At 37.6% G+C, this 25,667-nt stretch overlaps 1 protein-coding gene across 6 annotated transcripts; it reads left to right on the forward strand.

Annotated features, from left to right (window-relative positions):
* Window positions 1–2,569: 2,569 nt before the first annotated feature.
* On the forward strand, window positions 2,570–25,660 carry LOC131545440 (NACHT, LRR and PYD domains-containing protein 12-like). 6 transcript variants are annotated; one of them, XM_058784273.1, is made up of 13 exons: window positions 2,570–2,623; window positions 3,748–3,884; window positions 5,041–5,154; window positions 5,315–5,431; window positions 6,081–6,197; window positions 6,294–6,386; window positions 10,157–12,094; window positions 13,210–13,383; window positions 13,481–13,654; window positions 13,752–13,925; window positions 15,372–15,545; window positions 23,409–23,455; window positions 24,943–25,660. In XM_058784273.1, exons 2-13 carry the CDS (start codon window positions 3,769–3,771, stop codon window positions 25,488–25,490), a joined length of 3,786 nt encoding a protein of 1,261 aa, XP_058640256.1. In that variant the 5' UTR covers window positions 2,570–2,623; window positions 3,748–3,768; the 3' UTR covers window positions 25,491–25,660. The 6 variants fall into 6 exon arrangements, with proteins under 6 accessions (XP_058640256.1, XP_058640239.1, XP_058640264.1 ...); XM_058784256.1 differs by having other exon boundaries at window positions 6,072–6,197; window positions 24,943–25,659; XM_058784265.1 differs by lacking the exon at window positions 2,570–2,623 and adding an exon at window positions 2,650–3,163 and having other exon boundaries at window positions 6,072–6,197; window positions 24,943–25,659.
* Window positions 25,661–25,667: the final 7 nt, after the last annotated feature.

A 25,667-nucleotide genomic window follows, 5' to 3' on the forward strand; every position in this document is an offset into this window, starting at 1 on the left:
AGTGACTTACCGCCACCTACTGATGGTTTAGTTAGTTTAAAAGTATGCATTTTTCCACCAACATTTCTTATTTGTATATTCAAAAAAATGTATTTAAAACATTAATCTCATAACATTATTTATTGCGGTTGTAAATTTGTAGTGCAAATTATTTAATTTGATTGCTAACAGCCCTGTTGTGTATATTAAATTTCCTCATCAGTTGTAAGAATTTGACATGAAAGATGACGGATACATTTAATAAGGTACAAAATATTGGACTTTATGGAGGTAAATAACAACCTGGGGTAAATATTAAAAACATGCAGATTTAAATATGTAAATGCTGAATAGAAAACTGATGAAAATATTGCTTCATTTACACCACCAAAAATATTGCTGATGTGGAGCTTTTGAGGGATATTTTGTATGGGATATTGTCTTCAGATATGAAAAGTTCTTTGAGGAGAGAACCCCCGCCCCCCACATGATTGTAAAGCGCTTTGGGTGTATTGCAATACACAATAAAGTGCTATATAAATGCCTCATTCATTCATAAATAGCATTTTTGACAGCGATGATATTTTGTTTTCTTTTTAAATTTAAAAACACATTGAATATTACATTTACGTACAGTATGTAATGTAATGTGTATTTCCTTCACAGGTTTGGTCTTAAATTCAGCCTCTGTGTTTCATTCTGCTGATCTCAATCACATCCATCATTATTCATACTCTCATCAGTTCACATCAGAGAGTCATGAATAAATGAGTCACAAATTATTAAATCTGATGATCAGTTTACAATATAAATATTAGATACATTTTATTATTATTAGTTTAAGAAGGATATTCTATTGTACAATCGTAATATATTTGTCAGTTTTTTATTTTGACGGGTTGTAGTGAAGAGCTTTGAGTTTCAGAGTGTATTTGACTCAAAATGATGAAATGCTTATTAAGCATTCTCTCATAGCAGCTCTGGAGGTGTTTATGTGTTCAGATAGTGACACAGCAAACACTGAAAACAATATGAGCGTTGCATGTACTTTGTTTGTAGAACATGAGTACATGAGTTAGTAGAACAAGAAACGGCACCACTAATTCACACAGGAACAAGCAAAACAAACAGATTATATATTTATATAGCAGTCTTATTGCGCTTTAATATTCAGTGACACTAGACCATGTCATGATTTTATTTATTGTACAGCTCTGCTTTTGATTTATTCATCAATCTATCTAATTGAGAGTTTTACATGACATCTGCCATTATACTGTAAATTCCATTTTCATGACTGGATTCTGGAATTCCCTCTGCATCACAGAAATCACACAGGCTTAAGTTAAAAATGGGACATACCTGTATCTGCATAGAGGGACAGTGTTCTCAAGTATATTTAAACATCCCTGATCCCAGACAGCACACGTACAGCTGGCTGAAGTCGGCCCAAGAGCGGAATGTCTGCTTCCTTAGCTATAACATCCAAGAAGTATCAGCCAGGTATGGGGCGGATATCTTCAGTCAGTGCTTTATTTTCCCAGCTCATCAAACGTCTCCGCTGCATGCCTGTATCAGCTCTGGGTGGGCCCACGATTGGAGGCCGATATCGCACTTATCTGTTTGCACTTGCCCAGTTATTCATCTCTTGGCAACCCACCAGAGAGAAGGCGACTCATCCCAGCGACATCTGTGGTTTTCAGGTAAGTTTTCACTTGAGGTAAATTAGGAAAATAAAGTCTTATTTTGTTAATTCTGTGACACTCAAAAGTTACTAGTAAGGCACTCTGTGTACTACCCCAGGTGAAAAACAAATACAGGTGCATCTCAATAAATTAGAATGTCGTGGAAAAGTTCATTTATTTCAGTAATTCAACTCAAATTGTGAAACTCGTGTATTAAATAAATTCAGTGCATACAGACTGAAGTAGTTTAAGTCTTTGGTTCTTTTAATTGTGATGATTTTGGCTCACATTTAACAAAAACCCACCAATTCACTTTTTTTCTTCTTTTGTATTGTGAGTGCTTCTTTCTTTGTTTATTTCATGGTATTTGAGGTTCTCTGTTTAATGGAGAGTTTGACTCTTTTGATGCACTCGAAATGTGACACAGCTGGTCAAAACTGTGCAATAAATATCTATCTATATAAACATGTATAATGTACTGTACAAAAAGTGACAGATCGTGAGCAGTTTATTACTAAGAATATTACAATATTAATAAATCAATAAAACTGAAACCTTTCAGAAACAGAAGACATCACATTTACTAGATTATAATAGGCTAATCTATTTCTCGTGATAAAACAAATTGGCCTACAGATAAATGTGATGTAAATTGAAAGAGATAAATTAATTTTTTCAGAAATAATTAAATGGAAAGAAATAACTCAAAATGGAAGGAAGTGGAAAGGTATTAATAGAAATAAAGAAAGAAGCAAGGCTTGGAGATTGAGGAAGGTTTTGTGTTATATGCTCCAGTATACAGTAGGTGGCGCTAAACATTCTTAAAGATAGAATTAAACCCGCCAGAAAAGAGGTGGGCGGGGTTTATTTGTTGTTGATTTCTGAGCATGCGCATTCTGTGGCTACACCTGTGTCGAAACCGAAAGCAAAGAGGATTCCTAGGAAATGTAATTCTCACGGTTAGTTCATTTATCGGCTTCTGATATCATGTCATGTTATTGTACAGTGTTTTCGCTTTCGCTTTGCTGTCATGTTAAACTCGATTTTTAACCTTTAAAGACCATTTTAGCGAGTTGCGACTCCTGTAAAAATGGACAAGTTCATCTTCACGACGATTATAATTAAACCGAGCGATGGGTTCTTCTTTTATTTTTGATTATTTTACGGTCTCTTTACTATCTGAAAAATAGAAAATGGAAATGTGAACATTTAAAATATAGCTACTAAATACTACGTCGACAGACGTTCAGGTTTAGTGATAAGTTTCATTACATATGTATTTTGGATGGCTACAAAAACACTATACACTCCTATTAAATGCGTGGTTTGTGATATTTAAAGGAAGAAACCACAGTAAATAATACGATAAGATTATTTCAGATAACTTTCCACCTTTAATGTGAAAGTGCTAACTAACTAAATAAATAAATCAGCAAGCAAAAATGTGCATTTTGGAAAGAAATGAAATGGATTTCGCTGGACCTTATAGCCCTTTTTAGGTCAGTTCACAAGTTGTGAGTGTTGAAAACATATGATGACAGTGAGATTTGAGTTGATGTGATTCACAGTGTGATCTCTTTTTTTCTTGTATCTGATCATTAAACTAAATACATTAAAATAATTATTGTGGAGGGAGAACGACTAATAAACATTTGAAAAGTGTAACAGATTACATTTCTAAGTTTCCACAGGGTTTATTCACTAGTGTTTCAACAATGAAACATCAGCTCTGAAAATACTCCTCATCAGATGTCATGATCAGTTAGTTGATGTGTGTCAGTGACGTCACGTTACACACATCAAGCTCTGAACAGATGGATGCTTTTCTCCTGCTGCTGAAGTCAAATATGTTCAGTAAGACACAAGAGCATCAGTGAGCTCAGATACTGACGATGCTCATGAGGATCACTCTTCAGATCTTCTTCACTACAGTCAGTAAACCAGCACTTTATGATTCAGAAGAAAAGGATCCTGCTGCAGCTCCACATTCTCTTCAATCTCATCGTGTGTGTAGCGTTAAGATTTACTGCAATAATCATCACAATATTATGTGTCATTTGTGCTCTTATGTCTCCATATGCAGGTGTGAAGTCAGTTTGTCATCATGGAGAACAGAGAGAGACCTTCATCTCCTGATCACAGCTGTGTGTCTCTGAAGAGTGACGGATCCATGGCTCCTCCTCCTAAATTCAGTAATGATCCAGTGACCTCTGACCCCAGGTGAGACATAACAGCCCTCTACGGACACCTTGGCAATTGAATCACCATTGGCTAGTACATTTTTTAGTTTACTCGCCAGACTGATACTCTCTCTCTCTCTCTCTCTCTATATATATATATGTATGTATGTTTGTAAAATGGCACAGCTTTTTTTTTTTTTATATCTGAAAGTACACTCTGAGCATCAGTCAGTCAAGCATTATAATATGATAATTAAGTATTATTTAATTATAGAACTTTAGTAATTAGAATTACAATTTGCTAACCATGTATGAATGCATATTAGTCATTTTAACTGAATTTAGGACTAGTGGTGTTGCGTATTTGGTCATTCAGTGTTTCTGTAAAAAATAAATGGGAAAAAAACGAACAATAATACTGACAAGATAATAATCATAATAGTACAAATTCTACTAATAAAAACAACATAAAACGCACTAAGGATTAATGAGCTGCTGGGTTCATGAATATTAATCAGATTGTGTGCGTTCCCTCGAACTGATTTGCTGAAATCAGGGACGATAATAGATGAGCGCCAGCCAATGAGATTGTCATTTGTGCATTAGCCCCGCCTACTATACAGGAGAACCCGGCAGTTATTAAAAGCTGAAGAATTCCAAAGGAACTCCATTATTTTGACAGGAAAATACAACAAAGAATATCGTTTACATGTAGCGCTCAATTCTGCATGTTATGTAAGATTCAATCTATCTCGCTCTCTCTCTCTTTCTTTCCGTGTGTGAAACAAAGAGACAGCGACAGAGACAGTGCGCCTTCACACTAGAGTTTATGGTACGTCAAATACAGGTGCACTGCCATGTGCTGACCATCCATTCAGATTAAAGCTAGCACAGATCTCTTGACAGAGAGTGAAACTCTGAAGCGAAGCCCTCGGTCATAGTGTTCAGCGAGTGAAAATATGTCTATGATAAACTTATACCTAGCCTCCAACTTACACACTGGCGAGTAAAGTCTGAGAATTTATTAGCCAGTGGCAAATATTAGACACCATTTAGTCGCCCAGAGTGAAGATTTAGTTGCATATGCGAGTGATTTACTCGCAATGTAAAGGGTTGCATAATGCAGTACATATTGATTCATAATAAATGAAACAGCAGGTAGCACTAAAGGAAGAATTATTTCTGTGTTTTCTCAGTATCTGCAGTCAGAGATCTTCATCTCCTGATCACAGCTGTGTGTCTCTGAAGAGTGACAGATCCATGCCTCTTCCTCCTAAATTTAGTGATGAACCAATGACCTCTGACCCCAGGTGAGATACAGTGAGTTCACTATCAGCACATTCAGCATTTGCACAGTTGTGCATTAGAAACACTGCCAGTGTGAAACAGGTGCTAGATACAACAGACAGACTCATAATGAATGAAACAGCAGGTAGTACTAATGGAAGAATTATTTCTGTGTTTTCTCAGGATCTCATCGAGTCAGAGATCTTCATCTCCTGATCCCAGCTGTGTGTCTCTGAAGAGTGACAGATCCATGCCTCTTCCTCCTAAATTCAGTGATGAACCAATAACCTCTGACCCCAGGTAAGAAACAATAAGTTCAGATGGAAAAGTAGTAAATCTACCTTAAAATGTTTACGTGATGTCTGTTTCACAGTCATCATTTGACTGTCACTGTAAAACAAAGAAATTAAAAACACACTAGATGTACAACCACAAGCATGTTTAAACGATTTAAAGTGCAGTTTTTATGGTGCTTATCAGATCACGTCACATAACAGTGATCAGAGGATGATAGAATCAGCAGTGGCTCGTTGTGCATTAGAAACACTGCCAGTGTACAACAGGTGTTAGAGACAACAGCTTTATCATGAATTGAGTAGCAGGCAGAACATAAGGCTTTAGTAACACTTTACTTAAAGCCTTTGTGTAATGCATTGCAAAGGGTTATTAAAGGGTATAATGCATTATAATTTTTCATAATGTGCACTGTAATATATTTGATCTTTTTGTAAATAATTATAACCAAATTTAAAATGCATAGCAATGGATTGATAAGTCTTATAATGTATTAAGTGTGGTTACAGTTATTCACGAGAGAGTATAATGTATTATAAGGGACATTACAAGGCATAATTTATGCATTAAAACTAGTTTCATAATGCATTATACATAAAGGCTTTAATTAAAGTGTCACCAAGGTTTTTTATGTAATGCTTATCAGTATCTCCAGGAGGAGAAAGAGACAGAGATCTTCATCTCCAGAACCCAGTTGTGTGTCTCTGAAAAGTGAGAGATCAATGCCTCTTCCTCCAAAATTCAGTGATGAACCAGTGACCTCTGAACCCAGGTGAGATACAATTCGGTATTAGACACAACATACTGACTTGTAAGAAATTAAACAGCAGGCAGAACTAAAGAAGGAGTTATTTCTGTGTTTTCTCAGTATCTCCAGGAGGAGAAAGAGACAGAGATCTCCAGAACCGATGCAGAGTCTACCTTCAAAATTCAGTGATGAAGCAGTGACCTCTGACACCAGGTGAGGATAAGTGTGGGTGAATTAATGGGTGGGTGAAAAAGTAAATTAATTAATTTTATGGGAGTCAAAGACACAATGAATTCACACAGAGAGATGAAATTTGTAATGAGTTTTTTTCAATGAACCAGATGAAAAATCCAAATAAAAAAATTAATATGAATTCTTAAAGATGTATTTTTTAGTAAAGTTCAATTTTAATCCACTATACCAAGTTGTTCCACGTCATGCCCAATGTTGTCCTCCAAATAATGTATAATATACAGCCTATGAAAACAAATTTTGGGGCAGTTTCTCGAACAGGGTTTAAGTCCTAGATTAAAATAAATGTTAGCGCTGTCTAAACTGAAAAAAGCTTGCACTGACATACCTTAAAATACATTAGTGCCATTGTTTGGTCTTAAAATGCACTCAAGTAATGCTTTTTTTGTAAGGCATGTTTGTAAAAACTACTTAAATGTCCTAATTTAACAAAGGCGTAGTCCTGGCTTAATCTACTCCCTGTCCGGGAAACCGCCCCATACTGAATTGATCTATGTAGGCTACACCATGTATTATGTGCAAAAAAACAAACAAACAAAAAAAACATTAAAATACAAACATTACATTCCAAACTAGTGTTGTCAAAAGTACCGACTGTGATACCATTCCGTACTGAAATTTTAAAAACATCCATTTTTATGTGCGCTGTTGAGAGCGGATTCTTAGACAGCGCTGATTGGTCATTGTGTTCACGCGCTCAACAGATACATCTGTGATTGGCTTCAATGATCAATGAAGCGCTCGGTGAAGAGCGTGAAGCGATGATCATTGAAGCCAATCACAGACTTATCTGTTGAGCACGTGAACACAATGACCAGTCAGCGCTGTTTAAGAATCCGCTCAACAGCGCTCAAAGGTAGGGTATAGTGTTGTCAAAAGTACCGACGTCTATACTGAAATTTAAGAATGTGACGATACCAGCATTTTCCACTAGCATTTTGAGCAGATTCTTAAACACCTCATGTGTTCACGTGCTCAATAGATATATTTGTGATTGTCTACAGTGATCATCGCTTGATGCTCTTCACTAAGCACTTCCACAGATACACACAGGAGCGTTTGAAAGCCACGTCTATCAACGATCCATCTATGAGCAGATATATTAGGGATCCACTGATAGACACGGCTTTCAAACGCTCCTGTGTGTATCTGTGTAAGTGCTTAGCGAAGAGCGTGAAGCAATGATCACATTTTTTTTTTAATTTCAGTACCGACGACAGTACTTTTGGCAACACTAGTATGCAGTGAGAAACACACACATTCACTCATCTGAACACTGTAATTATATTGCATATTTCGACTTTCATAACAATGCACAACTTTTAACCTACACTTAAATTCTATTATTAAATATTTTAGCAAAATATATATTTTATTCAGACAATTTTTTTTCTCAAAATATTTTATTTATGCATCAGCACTCATTCATAATGTCAGGTAATGCAAAATGGAAATATGCTAACGTTGGAAATCCTTACTAACATTTACAGTTAACTATATAGCTGTAAGTTATGCACTGAGGAAAACACGTATCAATGGCATTAAACAGCATAACGCAAAAATCGTAATGCTTTTGATTGAAACATTTTATAATTAAAATTATCATGTTTCGGACATCTTGAGTCATGGTCCTTTTCCGCAGAAGCTTACTCTGTTTCCTCTGCTATCTTCCATATGCGTTTTGTCCATAGTAATGTGTTATTCACTATTGTAAAGCAACATGACTGAGAGATGGTTTCTGTGCACAGCTCACAGACACGACTTATCAATAATCACTTTCATCTTCAGTTATTTTCATTTTCTGTTATTATGCATTGTATCGATTAGATGTTCCAGCTCTGCTTAAAATAAATCAAACCGCAGACAGAACTACAATTGTAAAATTGTTTCTGTGTGTTTTCTCAGTATTTGGAGTCAGAAAGCTGATCAATGTGCAATGCAAAAAGTGTTGAACTCAGTGGTGGAGGTAACAAATTACAACTACTCACGTTACTGTAATCAAGTAGTTTTTTCGGGTACTTGTACTTTTTTGAGTATATTTTTAAAGCTGTACTTTTACTTGTACTTAAGTACAAATTTAGAAAAATAATCTACTTCGTTACTTTTAAATCATAGTTCGTTACTGAGTACGGCCAGAATTGATATTCAAACCACTTCAGTAGCCAATAAAGATATCCGATCGTAAACGGACCAATAAAAGCCCTGATATCTGAACCAGGAAAAGCGCCGCTACAGCAGGTGAAGAGCTGATCAGACAGTGAGGGAGCTCAGCGTAATTTATGGACTCAAAGTTTGGTGAAACAAACTACATGGTAGTGTTATCATACATATCTATATTTTGATACTGATACTGAAATATCTGACACTGTTCCATTACTCATTTTCCACAGTAGGCTATATCTACCGTATATAAGCCGATACAAGCTGCGTCTCACTCTCTCCTCTCCGACAGCGAGCTTGACACGCATCCGCCTCCTGTCAATTACAGAGTCTGAATGTCCACATGGGATTGCAGGTATTCCGCAGAATTTTAATTATTCCTGCGCAAATGTGGCAAACACTTTATTGTAACATGAGAACACAGTCATGTAATCGCAGAAAATTGGATGCGAGCTCTCAAATAGGCCTAACTTATACACTCTCTCACTCCGATATTGCTTGTGTGCACTCAGACTGTGTGCAGTCACGATCTCTCCATGTTTTTAAAGTAGAAATTATTTCTCTTTGCTCCTGGATTAAACTTTGTCGAAAGTTATCAACCATTCAGAACAGATCCATGCCTGACCGATGAAAATCCTACTGGAAATTTTATTGGCTGTAAGTGAAATGCACCAGAAAGTCTTTCAACAATCAAAGATGGAACTTTAATTTCTTTACAATGTAAGTTTGAAAATGATATTGAAGCCAATGATATTGAAAATGATCAAAGTCGTCATGAAATCAAAAATGACCCTACTTACTTTTAGTGCACATTACCATGTGGTGAACAATTAAACAATTAAAGTCAATAAACCGGGAAAAAAAATAAATAAATTGTCTGCCTTTGTAATCTTTACTCAAAAACAGAAAATTTGCTTCCGCTCTCTCTTATAATTTTTCAGTATTACATGACATCATAGTTGTATATTAGCACAGTTTGTTGTTTTCTTGGGGCGTCTGGCAGAGTGTTAGGACCCAGAAACGGTGAAGCGTGATGTCAGAGATGGAGAGTATAGGCGCCACAATAAAAGCCCTCCCTTTATTCAATATTCTGTTTCACTTGAAAATGCATCACAACACTGAAGTCAGTTGCAACTTCAGGTTCATGGGGACCTTACTATTGATATTTTTCAAGGTATTGAAGTTAGAAATTCCTGTATCATGACCACTAATTCACGTACTTTGTCAATAAGATAAAAGTGGGTTTTGTGCAAAGCAGCTATTATCCACATAGATCTTTGATATGAATTAATATTTTTTGGTAAATCATTAAATAACGCCGGCTAAAAAGTAACTAGTAACTAGTACTCTGAGTACATTGTACTTAAGTTACTTAAGTACTGTTTTGACACCAGTACTTTTACTTGTAATTGAGTATTATTTCAGAAATGTAACATTACTTGTACAATGTTTCAGTACTCTTTCCACCACTGGTTGAACTTGAACTGAAATGAAACAAATTAATTGTATAGAAAATATAAGATTGACAACATTGTGTGAGATTCTTAAATCTGTGCACTTTTCTGTTTCAGCTGTCATGATCAAAATGGAGACCAGGATCCTCCTCAACCAGTAGACGATGAACTACAGAGAGTCAAATACCAGCACAAAACCAGCATGAAGATCAAGTATGAGAGATTATTTGATGGAACAAAACTCCAGGAGAATGAAAGCCTCCTGAACAGGATCTACACACAGCTCTACATCATAGAGGGAGAGAGTGAAGGAGTGAATGAAGAACATGAGTTTTTACAGATGGAGAAAACAGCCAGAACACAACACTCACAAGACACTCCAATCTACTGCAATGACATCTTTAAAGCCTCAGCTGAACCAGGATGTGAGGAGAAAGACCAGATCAAGACTGTTCTTACTAAAGGCATCGCTGGAATCGGAAAAACCGTCTCTGTGCAGAAGTTCATTCTGGACTGGGCCGAGGGAAAAGCCAATCAGGATGTAGATTTCATGTTTGTGCTTCCATTTCGAGAGCTGAACTTGATCCGAGATCGTCAGTACAGTCTTCACAGACTTCTGCTGGACTTTCATCCTGAACTTCAAGATCTGGACTCAAAGATTTATGAGGAGTGTAAAGTTGTGTTCCTCTTTGATGGTCTGGATGAAAGCAGAAACACACTGATGTTTTCAGATGATCAGAAAGTTTGTGATGTGACTGAGACTTCATCAGTGGGTGTGTTGATGTCAAAGCTCATGAAAGGAGAGCTGCTTCCCTCTGCTCTCATCTGGATCACCTCCAGACCAGCAGCAGCCAATCAGATCCCCTCCAAATACATCAACCGTCTGACAGAAATTCAGGGATTCAATGAGCCTCAGAAGGAGGAATATTTCAGGAAGAGAATCAGTGACCAGCATCAAGCCAGCAGAATCATCTCACACATCAGAAGAGCAAGAAGCCTCCACATCATGTGCCACATCCCCGTCTTCTGCTGGATATCATCCACTGTGCTTCAGAAGCTCCTGGAAGAAGATCTGAGTGCAGAAATCCCTCAAACTCTGACTGAAATGTACATCCACTTCCTGCTGATTCAGATCAACACGAGGAACCAGAAGTATGAAGAGAGAGATCCAGAGAAACTCCTGCAGTCCAACAGAGAAATGATTGTGAAACTTGCTGAAGTGGCTTTCAAACAGCTGATGAAGGGCAATGTGATGTTCTATGAGGAGGACCTGATTGAGAGCGGCATAGACGTTACTGATGCCTCAGTGTATTCTGGGATTTGCACTGAGATCTTTAAGGAGGAATCGGTGATTCATCAGAGGAAAGTCTACAGCTTCGTCCATCTGAGTGTTCAGGAGTTTCTCACTGCTTTCTATGTAATTTACTGCCATTTAACGAAGAACAATGAACCACTACAGGTTTTTCTGCGTGATTTAAGAATTTACAGAATTTATGAAGACCCTCTGTTTGGACTACAGTTTCCAGGTGCAACAAATAAACATGACTATAAATATAGATATGATAACCATGTGTCTGACACTTTGCATGATCTGCTAAGATCAGCAGTAATTAAAGCACTCCAGAGTGAGAATGGACGTCTGGATCTGTTCCTGCGGTTCCTGCTGGGCGTCTCACTGGAATCCAATCAGAGACTCTTACAGGATCTGCTGACACACACAGAAAACAGCTCAGAGAGCATCAGAGAAACCACACAGTACATTAAAGAGAAGATCAAATTTAATGATAATTTTTATAATCCCTCAGCAGCTCAATCCATCAATCTGTTCCTCTGTCTGCTGGAAGTGAAAGATCAGACTCTGTCCAGAGAGATTCAGGAGTTTGTGAAATCAGACAAACACTCAGAGAAACTCTCTCCTGCTCGCTGCTCAACAATCGCCTACATACTTCAGATGTCAGAGGAGCCGCTGGATGACATGGACTTCAAGAAATACACCACATCAGTTGAGGGTAGAACAAGACTGATACCAGCTGTGATCAACTGTAGAAAAGCTCTGTGAGTGATGAATTATTACCAGCTGAAGAAACATGTTTAATAATGAATCTAACGCCTTTAAAATTAACCATTTCCTAAATGAGATATTTTTCCCTAAATATCAAGCTCAGAGTCTTAAAGGGGTTGGGAGATGCCTCTCCATTAAATTAATGTATTTCTTCAGGTTCTTTTATAATGTTTAAGCCAAAAAAAAGTCATAGATAATGATTATTTTCAGCGTCAGTCTGACTCTTGTCAGTAAATGCTTGCTGCTGTGATTGTGTTATGTCATTCCATCTCTCTCCTTGTCACCTAACTGCTTATGGCTGCTGGCTGCTTCTGAAACTAATCAGGTAAAGCAGGTGTTTTGAAGTGCTGTTCTGGAGGTGTTCGGATGCAAATTTCTACTACAGTGCAACATCACAATGTGGAGGAAGTAGGATTTACACGCCCATTATTTTAAGAGTTTCCATAAATATGCAAGTTGGAGCTACTTTTAGCCTTAAGATATTTTGTGTAAATGGCCCGATTATCTCCATGTTCATCTCATCTTATTTGGGCAGTCATGGCCTAATGGTTAGAGGACAGGACTTGTAACCCAAAGGTTGCGGGTTCGAGTCTTAGTACCAGTAGGAATTGTAGGTGGGGGGAGTGAATATACAGCACTCAATTCCACAACTGAGGCTCATCCCTCCATCTCCCCTTATCATCCTCCAATTTCTTCTCTTTTTTTCCTCGTTCACACCATACAATGATGGGGGGTTCTTACTCAGAGCTCGAGCCGAGCCTCAGGTTCGAGCCTCCTTCCAAGACAACAAGCCAAGTTCGTTTATCATTATCTAGCAGGACTGAATGGGCAGGCCAACTCGTGAAATGTCATTTGTGTCACTTGTGATTCAGGTTGGAATATTAAAAATGTTTTGTTACAGTTTCCAGAGCACAGAAAACTGGCAACTTTAATGTTATTTCATTATTGGTTTAATTTAGTTTTTTCATATCTTGTAGTATTTCTGTCCGTTATCGCATTTGTCAGTGTTCTAAGAGTTTAAGAGATAATTTACGGTCAATCGGTCATAATGTTGGTGTGTGTTTATATATGATCTAACTGTTGACCGCTGTGTTCTGTTCTTTTTCAGTCTTTCTGGCTGTAATTTCACTGCTCAGCATTGTGAAATTGTTTCATTAGTTCTTCAGTCCTCAAACTGTATCCTAAAAGACCTGGACCTGAGTAACAATGACTTGCAGGATTCAGGAGTGAAGCTGCTCTCTGATGAACTGAAGTGTCCAAACTGTCAGCTGGAGATACTGAGGTATTTAAAATAAGAGATCATTTACAGTCGGTTGGTCATGATGTTGGTGTGTATTTGTAGATGATTTGACTGATGTGTGTGTTCTACTCTCTTTCAGACTTTCTGGGTGTAGTCTTGCTGATCAGAGCTGTGAGAGTTTGTCATCAGCTCTTCAATCCTCAAACTGTGTCCTGAGAGAGCTGGATCTGAGTAACAATGACCTGCAGGATTCAGGAGTGAAGCTGCTCTCTGATGGACTGAAGAGTCCAAACTGCCAGCTGCAGATACTGAGGTATTAAGAATGTTTAAGAGATCATTTACAATCAGTCGGTCATAATATTGGTTTGTGTCTGTAAATGATTTGACTGATGTGTGTGCTCTCCTCTTAGTCTTTCTGGCTGTAATCTCATTGGTCAGCATTGTGAGAGTTTGTCATCAGCTCTACAATCCTCAAACTGTGTCCTGAGAGAGCTGGATCTGAGTAACAATGACCTGCAGGATTCAGGAGTGAAGCTGCTTTCTGATGGACTGAAGAGTCCAAACTGCCAGCTGCAGATACTGAGGTATTAAGAATGTTTAAGAGATCATTTACAATCAATCGGTCAGCTGCAGATATTGAGGTTTGAATTTCACATTCAGTTTTATTAATTTAATTGAATTTAAATAAAAGGTAATAACAGGAAGGGCTAAAAAAAAATAGGGCTGCCCCTAATAATAAACGAACCGTTAGATGACGAGAAAAGGCTTAGACGACAAAAATTTTATTAGTTGGTTAGTCGCAGAAAAACATAGTGGAAAAATCACGCAGTCTGTGATGGACAGATCGTTAATGTTAGGAAATTCTAAGATTCGCCTATCATTCATCGACTTCAAATATGGCTTATCACTTGAAACATGTAAGTAATAGCAATTTACATGTAAGTAATAGCAACTTGACATGGTTTTTCACTCGTCAGGGAGCATTATCAGTGGCACGCGATATGGGTTGATGATGATGTGTGCCATTGTAGGGCTGGGCGATATAGCTAAAAAATGTATCAACGATATAATGTTTCATACCGCACTGTATTGATAATTATTGACATTTTTTATAACCTTTTTTTAAAACAAAGGGCAATATATATATATATTTTTTTATTTAAGCACTTTATTTTTAATTAGCCTAAGTCATTTATACAAACAACAAATAATTTTTAGTTTTAACAGTCAAACACCAAATAACATTTAAACAAATATCTCTTTTCTTATGTTTTATATGCAGATTAAATAAGTCTTAAGGAAACTTTTGGCTTGCCTCCCGAGGCCACAAGATGGCACAATGAGCAAAATAATGCAGCGCATTAATTTGTCAATGCAGTGAAATAACAACTGTCTATAAAAATGTGAATAACGTCTGAATTAAAATGTTTATCAAATATAATTTTGTAAATTGCATAAACAATTATGAACAAAACAGCATCATGTATTTATGCATTTTTTAAAGGGTTAGTTCACCTAAAAATGAAAATGATGTCATTAATTACTCACCCTGATGTCGTTCCAAACCAATAAGACCTCCGCCGTGTGTTCAACGTCATCACGCTGGATCGTGAACGCGCGTCCACAAGAGAAACAGTAGAGACAAAAATTGTAATAAAATCGTTATTTTTGTTTTCTTTGCACAAAAAGTATTCGCATGGCTTCGTAAAATTACACAGCTTAAACAGCCCATTTTACCTGATAGCCCACTTTACATGCATTCACCCTATATAATTAATGTAGTGCTAATTGACATAGCCTTTACATTATAGAAACTATAAAATATATTTTCAAAATAAACATCCTTTCAAAGTCCATCCATAATTGACTAGAGAGATGCAGTCGGAAGTCATTGACGTGTATCTCACTGGCTGCTGTAGCTTACAGATGTCCTTCAGGAATGTGAGGCTGGAGCTGAACAGGAGATGATTCAGCTTCACATGTACTTCTCACTTCTTCACAACAACACACTGCTCTGTTCTATTCTGTAGGTTGTCTGGCTGTATGGTGTCAGAGGAAGGCTGTGGTTATTTGTCTTCAGCTCTGAGTTCAAACCCCTCACACCTGAGAGAGCTGGATCTGAGCTACAATCACCCAGGACAATCAAGAGTCCAGCTGATCTCTGATAAACTGCAGGATCCAAACTATAAACTGCAGATACTCAAGTATGTTTACTTTTAGAAAATGGGGGGACTTCCCACCAGTTGAATTTGGAGTTTAATTCACAAACAGACAAGTAAACAGGATCAAATAAACAAATTATAAGCAGAAGTACAAATAAATACAACAGAATACAGAGTCTTATAAAAAATTTAAAAAACAGAGTTAAATAAAAAATCGTTTTCCAGGTATGTATAATGAGAATTCAGACACAGTAATACTGCAGAATTTGACTAATCAAATGTTGCATTGTATAAATTAAATACAGATCCTTACACAATTAGAACTACTGACATTATTCATTCAAGAGCAGTGAGATATTTTCTCATTATCTTTTGTGGTTTGATTAACATTAATGACAGACAGCAGCAGGTTTATTAGGCTGCTGTCACTTTAAGAGCTAATGCTGGGATCTGATATACTGATAACAAATGGGTTTTCTTTTTTGACTCCTTACATTCACTTAAGACATAACTGAATGTGTTTATGTGAACACTCACCAAGACTGGTATTTTGTCATAAGTTAAGTCATTTATGCTAGTTTTAAAAAAAAAAGTTTATTTGATAGACCTACTTGTGAGCTGGGTGCGCTCTGAGACTGCAAGTACTACTGAATGGTGTAAAATGTCTTAAATGTTTAAATTGGCAAGACGTGTAAATGATAAACTTCTGTAACATGGGACCCATTGTACAAGTGCCAATTCTATCTCAAAATGCAAGCAAAAGTTATTGCAGCATGCAGGTCACTTGTAAACAAGCAAACCAATGGTAACAGTGGCTCCATCAAGTGACAGGAATGGAGAAAAAAAGCCAGTTATCCTCAATGAACAAACATGGTGTCATTATGTTTCCAGGCTGCATAAAAGTCTGATTGTGGAATGGTAGCATTCAGAATATTTCATCCAGTTTCTTATGCTTGAAGATCGGAGTTCATCATGCCATTATGGAGACGAAGCTGTCATAAGGGCATGTCCAGACTTGTCTGGGTCTTGTGGTCTTTGTGGAGGATTTCCGTTTTTGGGATTTATCTAGTTGTCATGGGCTCTGCTGACATCCAGGGCTTTGTTGTGGTCGGGTCTAGATGCAGGTCCACCATCTCACCTGGATATTGGCTGGATCTGGCTGATTACAGTAACCTCAGGATTAGGGGTGCAACAATAAATCAATTCTGTGATTTTTCAGAATGCATCGTGATTCTCTCTGGAATCGATTCTAAGCTTAGTTTTAATAGCAGATGGCTCTGTGTGCTTTAGAAACAGCCATACTCTGCGTGCTTCCAGTTCCGCACACACACACCACTTGAACATAAATAATCATTCATAAAGTTTGAATTGAATAATTCAACATTCTGGTTATGTGAAACATACCTCAAACAAATTATATTCAACTCTTTTAATTAATGAAAATTTGTTTTCCATATCAAGTAGAGGAAAAAAATTATGGAATCATTCAATGTCGAAGGGGAAAGAAATGGAATCATCAACCAAAACACACAGTTAGTACTTAGTTGCTCCTCCTCTGGCTTTTATGACAGCACAAGCGCCCTATTTACAAATGATTGGAATTCATTAACATACACATGTTAACTATCAAATCGGAAGTTTACGAAGCATTTGTGAATCTGGAGGAGAGTTTTCGGGTAGGTCTGTTTTATGCGCAAATGACTCAGAATTTACTCATACTGTATATTTGCACAAGTTTCATGAATGAGGCCCATTGACTCCTGTTTCCGCCCATTTGTTTTTCATTGTTTCATTCCGCATTTTCAATTTTCAAGGCAAATTGCTTTGAGTTTTCTATCCTGGCGCTTTGATGTCTTCCTTGGTCTGCCTTTGTTTTCCTTTTATAACCTTTCCATTTTGTTTATACTTGCATCAAGTTTTAGAAACAGCTGACTGGGAAGATCCAACTTCTTTTGCCACACTCCGTGTTGCATTTCCTTCTTGAAGGAGTTCTATAATCCTTACCATTGTTTCAAATGACAGCTCTCTTGTTGGGGCCATGTTTCCTTTGAATTAGCCAAGTCCAACAGCTTGTTAAGGTCTTTAAACACCCTCTTTTAACTGCTGACTAATTAGCATTTTAGATATGTGCCAGTATTTGTTTCAGAAATGCAAATTACAAGCTGATTCCATATTTTATCCCTCAACATTGAATGATTCCATAATTTTTTCCTCTACTTGATATGGAAAACAATTTTCCATTAATTAAAATGTTTAAATTTAATTTGTTTGAGGTATGTTTCACATAAACAAAGTGTTGAATTATCAAACAAAAATTGTTTGGTGCCATATCTGTGATTTGTTTATTTTTTGTATAGTCAAAAATTTGGGTGAACATCTTCTTAGTGTAGTGCTTCCATAATTTTTGGCAGGGGTTGTGTAAGCTTCCCCGTGGGCAGCGCAATACACGTGAATTTGTTGACTAAGCTGACGGATCCGGCGAATGCAGAAACCTCATTTGGAAACTATGTCCACCGACCAGGTAAAGTAGCCCGTGTTACACTATGTTCTACAAATATAATTACATAGTTTTACTTATTGTTACTCCAGAATTGAAAACTACAATGACAAAAAGAACAGTAGTATGTTAGCCTAGTTTTTTTTGCTCGCATAGTTCGTATGTAGCATTGTTTGCAAAGGGTGTAATTTGTATAATAGAATAAAATGTTGTCCGCGCAATTATGTAGGCATAATGTCCATAATAGCCTGTAACATCTGACATTGTTATAAGTTTATATGGCTGTAAAGTAACAGAGCCTCTTTATTTGAATAACCATTCAGACGTGAAGTAGACTGGGGAATTCGTTTTTGGATCTTGGGTGTTGAAACAGACATGGTACACGAGGTAACAGCCAGTGTCCGAAAACTATTGACTATTTTGGGAGAGCACTAGGTTACAGACTTTACTTTTCATCTAGCCACTACAACTGATGTCATGACATCTTGATTTGTGTTCGGGCTCGTGTCCGATCGCTCTCTCTCTTTCTTTTCTTCGCTTCCTCCGACAAAACCCTCTTTGGTTTCTTTGCTGGCTCTGCCATGGCATTTTTTTTAGACTTGCATATTAGATCGTTTCTTCTTATAGTTAGCTGTTGGCAAACTCCACCCAGGCTACGAGTAAATTATGTGACGTATGCCATAAAGCAGGACACTCTCTTCCGCTGGCAGGGGATGGGCGGGGCTGTGTGTACCAACCCGAACACGAAACTTACAGTGTGGTTGTAGCCGCTATGAGGCTGCACAGGTAGCAGCAGCAGTAGAATTCGTCCGGTTAAGAGTTGATCTACCTAATTATTACTGAAATAATTTTAGAGACATTATTTTAAGGTCAAAAAACTACATAGTGTTGCTTTAAGAACTAAGCTCAGAATCGATTCCAGATAGAAGCGCGACGCATTCGGAAAATCCCAGAATCGATCCACGAATAGATTTATCATCGCACCCCTACTCAGGATAAGGATGGGATAGACAGACAGCTATTACAATAGATGCCATTCAAGTTCATCGGATGTTGTGGAAGTGTTCCCACTTCCGGTTGACCTACTTTATGCAGCCTAACAATCAGAAAGAGTGTGTCTACCTCATGAACAACACTAGGAAGACTGTTCCAGAGTTTGGGCGCTAAGTTAAAGTTAAAGTCGTGACGTATTGTCAAGTATGGTCACGTCACCAAAGTCAGTTAACTCTCAGCACATAGAATCTTTTTCACCATTTTCTGTCTGTTCCCCGAACTAGAAAATACAGAAAACATCCAAACCAAAGTAATAGTAACAATTTAATTGATGTTCAACAAATAAAAAAACGATATAATACAGATAAACACATGATAAAGCTTGGCTTATTAAATATTAGATCCCTTTCTTCAAAAGCACTTTTTGTAAATGATATGTTCACTGACCATAAACTAGATGTGCTTTGTCTGACAGAAACCTGGCTAAAACAAGATGATTACATTACTTTAAACGAGTCTACACCCCAGGATTACTGTTACAAACATGAACCGCGTCCAAAAGGTAAAGGGGGAGGTGTTGCTACAATTTATAGAAATATTTTCAGTATCTCTCAGAGGTTGGGTTTCAAGTATAATTCGTTCAAGTAATGGTGCTTCATATAACGTTATCCAAAGAAACAAGTGTTAATGATAAATCCTGTGATGTTTGTACTGGCTACTGTATACAGGCCACCAGGGCACCATACAGACTTTATTAAAGAATTTTCTGATCTTCTATCGGAGTTAGTGCTGAATGACAGAGATTCGTAGGGATCAGCATTTATAGACATTCTAAACTCAATTGGTGTTAAACAACACGTGTCAGGACCTACTCATTGTCGAAATCATACTCTAGATTTAATACTGTCATATGGAATTGATGTCAGTGGCGTTGAAATTTTGCAGCAGAGCGATGATATCTCAGATCATTATCTAGTCTGCTGTATATTCCATATAGCTAAAGCTGTAAAGCCAACTTCTTGTTACAAATATGGTAGAACCATTACCTCTACCACAAAAGACTGCTTTATAAATAATCTTCCTGACTTATCTCAGTTCCTCAGCATATCCAATAGCTCAGAACAACTTGATGATGTAACAGGAACTATGGACTCTCTTTTCTAGCACTTTAGATGCGGTTGCTCCTTTACGCTTAAGGAAGATTAAGGATAAGAGTCCAACACCGTGGTATAATGAGCACACTCGCGCCTAAAGAGAGCAGCCCGGAAAATGGAGCGCAGCTGGAGGAAAACTAAATTAGAGGTATTTCGTTTAGCTTGGCGGAAAGTACCCTATCCTACAGAAAAGCATTAAAACTGCTAGATCTGATTACTTTTCGTCTCTTCTAGAAGAAAACAAACATAACCCCGGTATTTATTCAATACAGTAACTAAATTAACGAAAAATCAAGCATCAACAGGTGTTGGCATTTCCCAAGAGCATAGCAGTAATGACTTTATGAACTACTTCACTTCCAAGATCGATACTATCAGAGATAAAATTGTATCCCTGCAGCCGTCAGCTACAGTATCGCATCAGATAGCGCACTATAGACCCCTGAGGAACAATTCCACTCATTCTCTACTGTGGGAGAGGAAGAATTGTATAAACTTGTTAAATCATCTAAACCAACAACATGTATGTTAGACCCGATTCCATCTAAACTACTAAAAGAGCTGCTTCCAGAAGTCATAGATCCTCTTTTGGCTATTATTAATTCATCATTGTCATTAGGATATGTCCCCAAAACCTTCAAATTGGCTGTTATTAAGCCTCTCATTAAAAACCACAACTTGACCCCAAAGATCTAGTTAATTACAGACCTATCTCAAATCTCCCTTTTCTGTCAAAGATACTAGAAAGGTAGTATCCTCACAATTATATTCCTTCCTAGAGAAAAATGATATCTGTGAGGAATTCCAGTCAGGATTTAGATCGTATCATAGTACTGAGACTGCTCTCATTAGAGTTACAAATGACCTGCTTCTATCATCTGATCGTGGTTGTATCTCTTTATTAGTTCTACTGGATCTTAGCGCTGCTCGACACTATCGACCACAACATTCTTTTGAATAGACTACAAAACTTTGTTGGCATTAGTGGAAGTGCCTTAGCATGGTTCAAATCGTACTTATCTGACCGCCATCAGTTCGTAGCAGTGAATGAAGAGGTATCATATCGATCACAAGTGCAGTATGGAGTACCTCAAGGCTCAGTACTAGGGCCGTTACTTTTCACGCCTATATGTTACCCTTGGAGATATTATCAGGAGACATGGTGTTAGCTTTCACTGTTATGCTGATGATACTCAGCTCTATATTTCTTCGCGGCCCGGTGAAACACACCAAATTGAGAAACTAACGGAATGCATAGTCGATATAAAAACTGGATGACGAGTAATTTTTACTGCTAAATTCTGAAAAACAGAGGTGTTAATTATCGGACCTAAAACCCCACATGTAATAACCTAGAACATTATCTAACACTTGACGGCTGCTCTGTCAATTCTTCTTCATCAGTCAGGAACCTAGGTGTGCTGTTCGATAGCAATCTGTCATTTGAAAGCCATGTTTCTAGCATCTGTAAAACTGCATTTTTCATCTCAAAAGCATATCTAAATTGCGACCAATGCTCTCAACGTCAAATGCAGAAATGTTAATTCATGCGTTTATGACCTCAAGGTTAGACTATTGTAATGCTTTATTGGGTGGTTGTTCTGCACGCTTGATCAACAAACTACAGTTAGTCCAAAATGCAGCAGCTAGAGTCCTTACTAGAACCAGGAAATATGACCATATTAGCCCGGTTCTGTCAACACTGCACTGGCTCCCTATCAAGCATCGGATAGATTTTAAAATCTTGTTAATTACTTATAAAGCCCTGAATGGTTTAGCTCCTCAGTACTTGAGTGAGCTCTTATCGCATTATAGTCCTCCACGTCCGCTGCGTTCTCAAAACTCCGGCCATTTGATAATACCTAGAATATCAAAATCGACTGCGGGCGGCAGATCCTATTCCTATTTAGCACCCAAACTCTGGAACAGTCTACCTAACACTGTTCGGGAGGCAGACACACTCTGTCAGTTTAAATCTAGATTAAAGACCCATCTCTTTAGCCTGGCTTACACATAACACATTAATACGCTTCTATTATTCAAATCCGTTAAAGGATTGTTAGGCTGCATTAATTAGATCAACCGAACCGAACACTCCCCATAACACACGATGTACTCGTTACATCGTAAGTTGAATGGCATCTACGCTAATATTTGTCTGTTTCTTTCCTAGTCTGTTTCTCAGTCCGTATCCGATCAGATGGTGGATCAGCACCAAGAGATGATGTCTACAGCCCTGATCATCAGCGGAGACAAGGACACCCAGATGACCCCCAGAGATATATCCCCAGATATATCAACCAAAAATAACAAAATACCTAACTACATAATACTACTATTGTTAGAAATTGCAACAAAATTAAAATAGAAATATAAACTTTTGAACTGCGGGTTTCGTCTGGTCAGAGGAGAACTGGCCCCCCGACTGAGCCTGGTTTCTCCCAAGGTTTTTTTCTCCATTCTGTCACAGAGGGAGTTTTGGTTCCTTGCCGCTGTCGCCTCTGGCTTGCTCAGTTGGGGATACTTAATTTCTAGCGATTATCGCCGATTTGATTGCACAGATACTATTTAAACTAAACTGAGCTAGACAATGACATCTCTGAATTCAATAATGAAATGCCTTTAACTGAAAATTGAAAATTGAGTGTTTAATCTTATCATTATACATTACTGACACTCTATCCTCCAATTTGATACTGTTAAGTGCTTTGACACAATCTGTATTGTAAAAGCGCTATATAAATAAAGGTGACTTGACTTGACCCATACTCGAAATTGGTGCTCTGCATTTAACCCATCCAAGTGCACACACACAGCAGTGAGTAGTGAACAAATGCACACACACACAGTGAACACACACCCGGAGCAGTGGGTAGCCATTGATTCAGCGCCCGGAGCAATTAGGGGTTCAGTGCCTTGCTCAAGGGCACCTTAGTCATGGTATCGAAGGTGGAGAGAGTGCTGTTCTCGATTCCTGCTGGCGCGAGAATCGAACCGGCAACCTTCAGGTTACAAGCCCAACTCCCTAACCATTAACCGGGGTTATCCCTAACCCTAACCATTAGGCCACAACTACCCCTAAATAGGAAAAGGGTCTACCGATCGAGTTTGATTTTAGTATTCTAGGTATTATCAGTTTGCCAGAATTCTGAGACCTCAATGTGAAGGACTATTATATGTTAAGAGCTCACTTTACAACACAAAATGTATAGATCACCCAGCCCAAGCATTATCTACATTAATGTGTGTTTGTGTTTATAGTGTGGATCATGGAGGAGACATCAGGATGACAGCAGGACTACAGAAGTGTACGTTTGCATACACACACACACATTGGGCTTTCATGGTCTATGGGGACATTGACATAATGATTTTTATGAGTTATTCACTGGGGATCTAACTGTATTTTCTATCCCCTAAACCTACGCATCACAGACAATTGTCTGCATTTTTACATTTTCAAAAAACAACGTTCTGTAGGATTTATAAGCTTGTTTCCTCATGGGGACTAAAAGAATTAGGGGTGTTCGATTCCAGGTTTTTCGGAGTAGACTCCGACTCCCATCATAGGAGTCGATGGACTCGAATCCATTTAGCGTGACTGTCCAAATTAGTTGATGTTACCTTTAAATGAGCTATCAACGATCAGAAGATCAGAATTTACTGGTATTACTATCTTTGTAGTGACATTTGGTCTCCATAATGTAGGGGAATACAGTACACACTAGGGGTGTAACGATTCATCGATATGGATCGATACATCGATACGATGTCTGACGATACGATGCATCGATGCCACGTGTAAAATATCGATATCTGTAGTATAAATAGGCACCTTTATTTTGGCACTGTTCACATTTTCACATAATGTCCGTCTATGCATTACCGCCAAGGCGTGCATTCTCGTTCAAACTCACGTATCAGGACTCGATATAAGGACTGCCCGAAGGCACAAGGCAAGCATAAAAGACGCACGGGATTGTTGGCTGAGAAACAGGCACAGTCGGTTAGGCTGAGAAAGAAAACGCATGTGTATAAGTATATTAAATCTGTGCTTTCGTTCTTAAAGTGAAAGCAAACTAATAATAAATCTAATGCTGTCAAAGAAAAATACAAGTGCTTACTGCTCCTGACTAAATAACGTTTGTAACATCAAAAATGATTAATTTATATTTAATTTATACAGTGAAGACTATGCAGTTATTTTACATTTGATTATTACATTTCTGTAGCGTACCTGAAAATTTATTTTAGACTGAGCTGAAAAGCACTGTTTATTGAACTTGTGTCTTTGTTCTATTGTATTTATTTTCTGCTATTGCTTGTAATTTGGTTATCTGTAGAAAAGATCTTTAGCACTGAGCCCATAGCAGCCAGAATTGTTTTTCCAATTGTTTATTTTCTTAATTATAAAAAAATAAAATAAAAAATAAAAGTGTAGGCCTATTTTTTTGTTGTTGTTGTGAATGTCGCAATTGAGGTACAGAATGTAAAAATTACAGATAAATGTTCATGTTATATGTGAGTTAAAATAGCATTTAAATAGGTATATAATATCATTCAATTGCATTTAAATAGGTATATAATATAATATCGATATATCTATTGATATACTCCTATATCGAATCAAATCGTTATCGTATCGTATAATTTTTTGAGGTATCGGCAAATATCACTGTGTATGAGAATCGATATCGTATCATGACGAACCATCCGATTTACACCCCTAGTACACATACACACTTATCTATTGACTGCTATTTTGTTCTTGATGTTTCTCTCTTCTTGTGTTCAGATGCCTGTGATCTCACACTGGATCCAAACACAGCACACACTCAACTCATTCTGTCTGATGAGAACAGGAAGGTGACGCGTGTGGAGGAGCATCAGCCATATCCTGATCATCCAGAGAGATTTAAGAAGTGGTATCATGTTCTGTGCAGAGAGAGTCTGACTGGACGCTGTTACTGGGAGGCTGAATGGAGTGGATCTGCTGATATATCAGTATCATATAAAGGAAAGGACGGAATGAGTGATTTTAATTTTGGATGGAATGACAAATCCTGGAATCTGAACTGCTCTAGTAGCAGTTTGTCTGTCCGTCACAATAAAAACTACACTGATATACCTGCCGTCCACTCATCCTCTAATAGAGTAGGTGTCTATCTGGATTGGTCGTCCGGCTCGCTGTCCTTCTACAGCGTCTCTGACACACACACACTCACACACTTACACACATTCAACACCACATTCACTGAACCCCTCTACACTGTATTTACAGTTTATTCGAACTCTTCAGTGGCTCTGTGTCAGATTAAACAACAAATACAGACACACTTGTAAATCCTCTTTATGATGTTCACATGCACACAAAAAGTCATCAGATCTCATTATTACTTTGTATTAATTATTTTTTTAATTAATGTTTTTGTCTTCCAGAAGTTGTACACCTAGATCTGACACATACTATTCTGAATCTTTAGTAAACAGAGTAAAAGGTTTCTTTAATATTTATATTGT

Source organism: Onychostoma macrolepis, chromosome 01 (genome assembly GCF_012432095.1).
Source record: "Onychostoma macrolepis isolate SWU-2019 chromosome 01, ASM1243209v1, whole genome shotgun sequence".
Taxonomy (NCBI): domain Eukaryota; kingdom Metazoa; phylum Chordata; class Actinopteri; order Cypriniformes; family Cyprinidae; genus Onychostoma; species Onychostoma macrolepis.

Coding starts and splice junctions, on each gene's coding strand:
- LOC131545440 (XM_058784256.1), top strand. CDS start 3,769: ATGGAGAACAGAGAGAGACCTTCATCTCCTGATCACAGCTGTGTGTCT. Junction 6,198..6,293: donor CCAGTGACCTCTGAACCCAG/GTGAGATACAAT, acceptor GTGTTTTCTCAG/TATCTCCAGGAGGAGAAAGA. Junction 6,387..10,156: donor GCAGTGACCTCTGACACCAG/GTGAGGATAAGT, acceptor TTTCTGTTTCAG/CTGTCATGATCAAAATGGAG.